The sequence below is a fragment of the Sorex araneus genome, chromosome 7, assembly GCF_027595985.1.
Source record: "Sorex araneus isolate mSorAra2 chromosome 7, mSorAra2.pri, whole genome shotgun sequence".
Classification (NCBI taxonomy): Eukaryota; Metazoa; Chordata; class Mammalia; order Eulipotyphla; family Soricidae; genus Sorex; species Sorex araneus.
In genome coordinates, this window is record NC_073308.1 from 64490657 (window position 1) to 64500449 (window position 9793).

Below are 9793 nucleotides of genomic sequence, written 5' to 3' on the forward strand. Positions count from 1 at the left end.
ATAAGAAAAGGAATTTCACACTTGTTTTACAATTTATCCATTTGACTCTTGAAATTCAATGCCAAATGGATTTTTTTCTCAACGATTTATGTTAGGTCTCTTCTTTTCTTACCTTTAATTTCTTCTTTAAGAACAATCTCCTTCTTTCCAAATCTCTTACTTGTTATGAATGTCTCTGCAACTCTCATTAGTAGAAACATTCAGAACACATTTTATTTGAAAACTTTGCTTTTCCAATAAAACAAATGTCTAAACAGACTTCAATAATTGACATCATATAAATAATGGACTGATATTTATGCTTGCAAGCTAGTGTGTACTTCAAAACTTGTACTTTCATACACATAAAAAGAACATTGATTTTATTTCCATTAATATGATTCTCAATTTTACTACATTGACAGAATTTCTATCTTCATTTTAAGCTGTCAAACTTTTATAGATAAAATATACTAACCCACCTGTCTTTCTCTCAATTCCTCTTTCTCTTTAAGGTACTTGTCCTAGTCATGTAAGGGAAGAGGAAAAAATTATTTACTGAAGACAAATCATCCTAGGCCATTAAATATAGTTCACTACATATTTAATCCATTTATTTTCTCAGTATATTTTTTAAGTTAGCAGCAGAAAGTTCTTTAGTAGACTAGTCAAACTCGCATTAGAGTAGGAGCATCTAGAGAGTGAGTTACTGTCCGTGGTGCTGAAAGCAGTGTCCAGCTTAGTGAAGTTAGAAATACGAAGAAGGAATTTTTTAGCTCTTAAGCCATGGTGGTAAAAATAAGCCACAATTATCACTGATCTTGACTCATAACTATTTGATTAAAACAATTTCAATATTCCCTAGGAACTGTGCGAGTATTACTAAATGAACACGTGGGTTTTACTTCTTCACGTGTATTATTTCAGTCATAAAAATTGATGTCTTTTCCAACCACTACCACCCCAACCTTCGCAGCTATTGTGATTCCATGTGAAAAATATAATCACTTAAAAATCTCAGCTTGAATATGGAAATTTCCTTTTAAATATTTCATTGAATTGTGGGGTGTTTCCTAACCCCATACCCAAAATAAACATCCCAAGAAAGTTCCATGTCAGTGGGGTCACAATTCATATTAGCAGAATTACCTTTAAGGGCTAACCTTGTTCCTTCCTTTTATTTGATCTATGAATCTCCTGGGGGGTGGGGACTAGGGGTGGTTGTGGGTTGTACTTTGTTGTTGCTATGTTGCTCAATTGCTATAGGGGAGATTAAAATTATTTTAAATGGGTAAAGAGGTGCCTTTAAGCCATCACCAACAAAAGAAGTATCTGTGCACCAAGGAGTAGAATTTCTTTGTGTCAGATCATCACTTGACAGACTTCCACTAACTAGCTCTGGTATCTGGGTAAGTCACAAAAGGTGGCAAAAATTTGTACCTTCTAACCATTGGACACTTCTTCCTCAGCTCCATTCTACCTATTTCAGACTATGATTTTCTTCAAAAGTTATAAGGAGTCGAGGCGGAGCATGAGGGAGAGAAAATAAGGTAGAGAACAGGTACTTACTTCAAATCCCAGTGACCTAAGAGTTTTCTTTTTGGTTCTAGTTGGAAGGTATTTCTCTCCAAAAGTAGAATTGAACCAAGAACCATGGTGGGCCAGGTCTAGGCCTCAGTCAAATGGAATGCACCTTCTGCTCTGGCTCTCTCCACACCCTCACTCCCAAGGTTGCTGAAAATTGAGCTGCATTCCTTTCTTCCCACTGTCATTCAATGCCTCTGCTCCCAAAGATTTTCTTATTTTGCAAAAGTATTGCAGATCTGAAGAAGAACTCCAAAAGAAGTATTTGAAACCCAAACCATCACCTTGTTTGGGTCAATAAGCAAACCATCCTATGAGATGAATTCTGACTATTGTAAACTCTTCTTTTGATACTTCCTTAGAAAAACACCCCCTCCAAAATCCAAGCCAGAGTTTGATAACAACCATTCCCTAATGCTTCGAAATACATTTCTAATTTAAAACCCCCCTCAAAATCATTTCCCAATAAATAATTTAAAACAACATCACATTTTCAAAGCCATTTAATTTCAATAGCATATTTTAATGAAAAAAGCATCATACTTCGCCGATAAAACATTAAAATCATCTCTTCAATGAAAGACAATCAAACAACACCAAAATTAACTTAATACATTACCATTGAAAATCAACCAACTATTAACAAAAAAACAAAAACCAGGTCATATACAGAACTCAAGACTTCTGAGAGCCTCAATTGGAACAAGAATACAGCAAAATTTGTAAGAATATATCTATATGTGCATCATTTTGAATGAAATATTTACAACTGATAAGGTTTCAGTCATTGTGTGCCCAATTTGTTGTTCCAAAAGAATTCTACCAAACAATGTGAATGTGCAAGCAGTGCACCGTCTTTCTTATCATTCAAATTAGGTTTTCTACAAACAAACCTCCAAAGGGAAAAAACGGAAGGATTCCTGAAAACGTTAGAATGTAGTCAACAGAGCAATTGAAAATGAGAAGACTGAATTACCCTGGTGAAATTTTAGAATCCGGAAGGGCAAACACCAAGGGGCAATGCACCCAAAGCTGGAAAACAGATGCATAGGTCACCAGGCTATCAATTGCTTCATATCTTCTCCTCCATTGGAGGTGTGTGTGTGTGTGTATGTGTGTGTGTGTAAGCCAGAGCACGTGTGTAGTAGGAACAATGTGGGAATCCCCATTAAATATGTAACGAAGTAAACAATACTTTGGACAGTGAATCAGATCTACACGATTAAGACATCAATTACTGAGTGTCAACTCACAAATCAGAACACTACCAGCAAAAAAACAAAGAAAAACAATCTTCATTTAAAGTGAGAATATACAAACGGCCCAAAAGAAACATATTACAGGAGAAAAGCCGTAAAAATTCAGTAAACTCATCAAACAAAAAAATTGTACTGCCACTAAACCATACATTCCCCCCCTCTGGTTTTTTTAATACTAAAGAAGTTAATTAATTAGAATGTGCACAAAATTAAACTGCTAGAGAGATAAATTAATAATTTACAGAGGGTTGTTGGGTGATAATCTAATAATAGCTTTCAAGATCAGTGAACACAGCAGGCGTACCTCCTTTCTTAAACATTAACACTTGAGAGAGGAGAGAAGGGGGGGTAAGAACCACAATAAAAATATATATGTATATAATATACAGTGTAAATGCAGAAAATCTGCCATCTTCTTTTTAAAATTCAAAATACTTTAGAGATGTCTCTATCACATCAAGCATGAACTCTAGTTTAAAGTTTCAGTTCTGAATCAATTTCTATTTCTGAAAAATAGCTGCAAAGTGTACTTTTTTTTTCAATTTGAACAGGGAGTGCTGTCTTTAAGAATAAAAACAAATCTTACTTGCTCGTTCTTGCGGCCTGCGAAAGGGCTGTCGCGGCTGCCTCCTGCAAGCAGCCCAGCTCCAGACTGTCTCTGAAGGTGCCCAAGTGCCTCTTCCGGGTAGAGTGGGGGTGAAAGGGGGCGACTTTGCTACAACTTCACGAATCCCTGCGGCAGCTTCTCTTTGCTTGGAGAACTCGTTGCACTTTTTCTCGCCGGGCCTGGGACTCAGTGGCTCACTTGGCGTGGGGGGGTTTGCCAGTCCAGTCTCCAGCCCCGGCTGTCACCGGATTCACATTTTCTGGAATTGATTTCTGGGCGCCCAGAACGGGAAGGAAATAGGCAGGAGAGAAGGGATTGGGGGGGGGGGAGGGAGTAGGGACAAGTAGGAACGGGGAGGGATGCGGGTGGCGGTGCTGTCCGTGGCGAGGCCAGGGGTCTCCTAAATGCCCGCGGAATATTTCATTCTTTTCTGTTTCTGCCGCTGGTTGCAGAACCAGACGCGCACCACGTTTTTCTTAAGGTCCAGCTTCTCGGCGATGGCGGCGATCTTCTCCGACGACGGCCGCGGCTGGATGGCGAAGTAGGCTTCGAGCGAGCGCTTCTCGGGCGCCGCGATGGACGTGCGCTTGCGCTTCTTCTCGGCGCCGTTGAAGAGCTCGGGCTTGGTGAGCTTCTCGCGGTGGGACTTCTCGGCCTCCTCCAGCCACGCCTGCAGGATGGGCTTGAGCGCGATCATGTTGTTGTGCGACAGGGTGAGGGACTCGAACCTGCAGATGGTGCTCTGGCTGAGCGAGCCCACGCCGGGGATCTTGAGGTTGGCGAGCGCCGAGCCCACGTCGGCCTGCGTCACCCCCAGCTTGATGCGCCGCTGCTTGAAGCGCTCGGCGAACGCCTCCAGGTCCCGGGGGTCGGCGTCCACGTCGCTCATGCAGCCCATGTGCGAGGGCAGCCCGTGCGCGTGGGCCATGCTGAGCGCGGCTTGGTGCATGGGGTTCATGGTGGCCATGTGCGGTGCGTGCGCCGGCGTGGACACCACCGCGCCGTCGGGGCCCGCCATCGCGCCCAGGGCCAGCCCGGGACTCAGATGCTCCAGCAGCTCTCCCTCCAGCGCCTGGTGCGGCTGGTGGTGATGGTGATGGTGGTGGTGGTGGTGGTGGTGCGTGCCGGCCAAGGCGGACGGGTGCGAGATGGGCACGGACGACGACGAGGCGGCCGACGTGCACGGGATGGTGTTCATGGTGTGGTAGGTGGCGTCTGGCTTGAAGGGGCTGTGGTGAGGCGGGTGGTGGTGGTGGCTCTTGCTCTGGGAGACGATGTCCACCGCCGCCAGAGCCTCGGCGCGGGCCAGCAGACTCTCATCCAGCCCTCCGAATATATTGCTCTGCAATTGCAAGTAAAAGGCACACATTACGCTCAGCAGGGAATTGCGCGCTCTCGCTCTCCAAAAAGCCCCGGCGCCGCTCTCCGCACCGCCGCCGCGCCTACAACATTCCCAGAAGGTTGCAAGAAAAACAGAAGCCGTGGCAGTGATCGCGGCAATGATAACGGTAACAATAATAATCCCGGGCAGCCGGAGAGGAGGCAATGCCGCCGAGAGAAGTCGAGAGTGCGCCGGGAGTAGGAGGAACGCGAACCTGCAAAACACAACACAACACGCGCGAAGGCAACGTCCCAGGTCATAAAAATTAATATGAAAGGAAAGACCTGCTGAATACATAAGAGAGAAAGAGAGAGGCAGGAAAATTGGTTGGAGGTGCGGGGTGATTTGCTGTGCAGACATGAAAAAAACATCAAGCAGATAAAGGGGGCTGTCAAAATGTGCCTTTAAGCGGTGATTATGCAGAAATACGCACCGGTGGGGTTGGAAGACACGCTCTCCGCAACGCCTCGGAGCCCCCGCCGCCGCCGCCGCCGCCGCCGCTGCCGCTGCTGCTCGCGCTGCTGCTCCGGCCGCCGCCGCCCCCGCCGCCGCCGCCGCCGCCCGCCGCGTTGCTGGAGCTGCTGGGGGAGCTGGCGGCGGGCGCCGCGGGCGCGGCCGAGCCGGGCGAGGCGCTGTGCAGGGCCGAGTACTTGGGCTCCACGTGCAGGCTGCCGCCGTGCGGCATGCTGAACGCCTGCTTGCTGTTCAACGACATCATCATCATCTTCCCGGCCGCCCAGGCGCAGGTCCGGGGAGCACGCGCGGGGGACCCGGCCGCCCGGGGGGTGCAGAGACGCGCGGGGCAAGAGCGCGACCCGGGACCGGCGAGGCCAAGTTGCGCTCAGCCGCCGCCGCCCGGCTCGGCGCGCCCGGCCCGGGCGACGCGCTCCTGCCTGGGCGAAGCGGTCAGTGGCGCGCGGGATCGCGGGGCTCCTCGTGGTGCTGGCTGCAGACCCGGGCAAGTGCCCCGGCGCCGCGTGGCCGCCGAGTTATACTCGCCGCTCCCCGCGCCTGCCCCCGCGCCCCCGCCTCTCGCCCGCACGCCTCCGCCCGCCCACCCCTGCCAGCCAGCGCCAGCTCCTGCTTGGATGTCTCTCCGCGCCTCTCTCCTCTCTCTCTCTCTCTCTCTCTCTCTCTCTCTCTCTCTCTCTCTCTCTCTCTCTCTCTCTCTCTCTCTCTCTCTCTCTCTGCTCCAGGATGGGCTCCTGATTGCAGCCCTCCTGGCACCCGCCTCCTTCCACCCTCCCACCCCCCGCCGCGCCCTCCCTTTGCAGCCCCCGCCCGTGCCCCGAAAGCTCTCGCTGGAGCACCCCTGCTGCACCCCACGGGCCGGACCCTGGGCTCCACGCCGGGTCACTCGCTCCTCAAGAGCCCAGCTCCCGCTTTCCCAGCCCCTGTCGCCCAATCTCGGCCTGCGCTGTGCGGGAGCAGAGAAACTCCGAAATAAAGTTGCGGGGCAACTCGCGTGCGTGGTTCCCTAGACGCCCAGGTAAAGCCTCTTACCTGGCAGTCTGCCCCCGCCTCCTTCTTACCACTAAGTTCCAGGCCTCCGCCCCTCCTCGGCCCGCCCCTCCCAGCCGCTCCGGGGGGCCCTCCGGCTCCCCAACTCCCGGCCCCCTGTGGAGCCGCCGATCGGGCCCCCGCGCGCCGCGCAGCGCGTCGGCCCGGCGAGCGCAGCCCTGGGCGCTCAGCTGCGCGCCCCCTCGGCCCGGCCGGCGCCTGCCGTAGAGACATGGGGTCGGCGGGCTGCGGGCCTTTCTCTCGCTCGCTTCCTCGCAGCTCTCCGCGGATTGGATGGCCGCGGCGCCGGCCGGGGTCGCCTGTGCGCATGCGACTCCCCCCTCCCCCGCCACCCCCGTGGTCTCTCGCCCACCCCGCCACCACCCTCACGCGCTCCTCTCCACCCTCTTTTCTTTTCCCTGGGATCCTCCTCCACCTCCTCCTCTTCCTCCTCCTCCTCCACCACTACCAACACCTCTTCCACCTCTTCTCCTCCTCCCCGCCCCCCCCAAGAGTCGGGTGAGTGGAGAGAGGGCCGGACAGAGCAGCCAACACTGCCGCTGCATTTATTATTCTTCATTAGCCACAATCAAAGGAGGACGGGGCAACTGACTGAAGAACAGAGAGGACCCGGGATCACAGAGCGCATGTGCTGGTGGACACCCCCTCTCGCCCCCTCCCCGCGCGCGCGCACACACACACACACACAAACACACACACACGCCCTCGGGGGACTGGCACAAGCCCCACTAATCTTCATTTCCACAACCTCTCCGCCTATTTTCAGCCCACACTTTGCTCGCACTTGTGTCCCAGGGAGCATCACTTTCTTGGAAGTGGACACACTCTCTTAGTTCCAACGACAGCGACCTCCCCTCCACCCCGCACGCGCGCGCGCTGCCCTCCACACCCCCGTCTCCTCTCCCGCTCCCTCGAGGTTTGGAGCCGCTGTCACGTCCCCCGCCTCCCCCGCGTCCCCTCTCCCCACCCCAGAGCCAAAGGAGTGGTGCGAGGGCGAGGAGGGCCCGCGTGACTCTGGAGCCTGCGGGTGGCCCGAGCCGGACGGGTGGCTGGGAGCAGGTGCAGAGCTCGGGCGCCTGGGGATGGCGAGCAGGTGCGGGAGCAGGCGGCAGGCCTGCGAGGCTCTGGCGCGCGCTGGGACCAAACAGAGCAGGAAGGAGCGAGGCGAAGGGAGCCGTGGAGTGGTCAGCGCCCCGAAGCCCCGCGGCGCCGGGAGTAAGGGCTCCGGGGCGTGCGGGACCTCGGCGGGGCGGGACTGCAGGTTCAAGTTGGGAATGGTCCTCGGAGCCGTCTGGGTGAAGAGCCAGCGACAGCATCGGCGCGGCGGTCTCTATCCATGGTCCTGAACCCCTGGTGCTTTTCAGCTCGATGCCTGGGCTGGACCAGTGCCGAGGAAAATAATCAAGAGTAGCCACTGAAGGGAATTGCGGCCAGCAGTGCTCTCCAGAAGGAACAAGGAGCTAGAAAGGGGCTTGTTGATATGAATGAATATGGATGGCGCCCGGACGGTTCAAGTAAACGCTTAGGTGTTTAATTTCTGTTTCGACAACAGCAAGGGTAATTTTCAAGGAAATAAAGGAATGACATTGTACCGCTCTCACTGTCTCAAGCTTAGAGAAATGAAATAAATCAAAGTTAAAAGCTTGAGTATCATTTAATTATAGTGTGAATAGCGCTTTGAAAGAAGTAGAACAACATCTCTAAACAAATTATGACTGGGCCAGGAAGGAATTATTAGATTGAAATTTCATTTAGGCTCCGGAGATTCCGCGCTTCACTGTGTAATCTGCTATGCCTCATCTGATTTGTATGCTTAATTCAGCTTGACGAATTTATTAGTTTTCATAATAGTGAAAAAATTGAGCAGCGCTATGGCCTAATGCATTGTGTGTGCTATAAATTGTATGTCATCATGGCAAGGCTGAAGTCTATAGAAATCTTTTATTAATGTCGGCAAAGGAGGGAGGATTTTCGTGCCAGCCTTGAAAGGTCGTTCACACCAAACTCTGTTGCTGTGTCTCCCTGGTCCATTAACATAGCGTCATACTAATTAGACTACTTCATCAGTGATATAATTTCAAACTTCAAATTATGTTCTAATTAACAAGGGTTGTCCAATTTGCTTAATCTTCAAAAGACTTTAGCGGGTCTAATTAGTAGAAACTGTTGAGCATCTCTAAAAGCCTAATAAAAATCCATTAAAATATTTTGGGCGTCTTTCCTATAAGTACCGTTTAAGGGCCAAGGGCCAAAATGAGAGCAGAGCAGGAATGCAAGTGGAAGACAGATGTCCTCATCGACCTAGTTCCCCCAGATTATAATATTCGGGGAAGCCCAGGTGAAACTGCTGGCTATATATTGCACCCCCTAAGCGTGTGCTGATGTGTTTAAATAAAGGCATAAGAATATCAAGGAGCAGAACCACATGGGGAAATAATTCTTCTCTTTCATTAGGTGCCTAATTAGATGTAAAGTGAATAGCAACCCTGAGGAGTTTCCCGGGCATTATCATGGCAACAGTCTGCTGAACTTGGATTGCAAAATCAAATATTTGGGGGTGTTCTGAACCTTTTCCTGTCCCCTCCCCCTTCACTGAGCTTAATTACTTGCAATAGTTGTTTTAATGTATGTTGTCACCTGGGAGTATTGAGAAATGCATATCGTTAATAATAATTAATCTTGATTTTAATAGCAACTGACAACTGATCTCTAAAATGCTAAACACTTGTCACCACTTCACATGGTAAATAAGGAGTATAATACATTCATGAAATAAAGAGGCTACAGTTGAAGTGACTGGACAAACTTTGTTTTATTGATTCAAACCATTTTAAGCATGACAACTCCCAAGAGACTATTTTCCTAATGGCTAGAATTTACCTATCATTAAATCAATCTTAATATCCCTTTTTTCAAAAAAAATCTTAATATGTAATTGTGCAGTGATTAATAGTTGTTTACTTGTATTTCTGTCCCCCTAAAAGGCACATGCATTTTTTTTAAAGGCATAGGCTTAGATTTCCCCTTTCCCCACTCAAAGTGAAAAATGAACAGCGGTGATTGTGTTGCATTAGAGGGAAAATGCAATTCTTCCTTCCTCACCACGACTTGCAATCTTACAATCTCTCCTTCCAGAAGTGCACAGAATACCAACGCCTTTGCAGTGATATCAATAAAACCCATTTCAGTTTTGCCCACAGGCATGGCTGCAAAGTGCTCCTGTGAGCACGCAAGCTGCTCTCTGAGGAAGGTCGGGCTCCACACCCCTGGGTAGCCAAAGCCCATCTACATGCTGGAAACTTAGATGTAAGTGCGCTGGGTGGAGACAAATAACCCAAGACCCAGGAACCTGCCCCTTCTGACCTCAACACACACATTTATGCCCACACACCTTATTGGAACTAGTACCGCTGCACACCTGCAGATCCACCTCATAACCCCCAGAGGAAATGATTGCTTTAT

At 50.0% G+C, this 9793-nt stretch overlaps 1 protein-coding gene across 1 annotated transcript; it reads right to left on the reverse strand.

The window, feature by feature from the left end:
- Window positions 1–2048: 2048 nt before the first annotated feature.
- Window positions 2049–5905, reverse strand: POU4F2 (POU class 4 homeobox 2). Its single transcript, XM_055144687.1, has 2 exons — window positions 5244–5905; window positions 2049–4771 (listed from the first exon to the last, which is right to left on the reverse strand). Exons 1-2 carry the CDS (start codon window positions 5532–5534, stop codon window positions 3830–3832), a joined length of 1233 nt encoding a protein of 410 aa, XP_055000662.1. The 5' UTR covers window positions 5535–5905; the 3' UTR covers window positions 2049–3829.
- Between the last annotated feature and the right edge of the window lie 3888 nt (window positions 5906–9793).

Coding starts and splice junctions, on each gene's coding strand:
- POU4F2 (XM_055144687.1), bottom strand. CDS start 5,534: ATGATGATGATGTCGTTGAACAGCAAGCAGGCGTTCAGCATGCCGCAC. Junction 4,772..5,243: donor CGTGTCTTCCAACCCCACCG/GTGCGTATTTCT, acceptor TTGCAATTGCAG/AGCAATATATTCGGAGGGCT.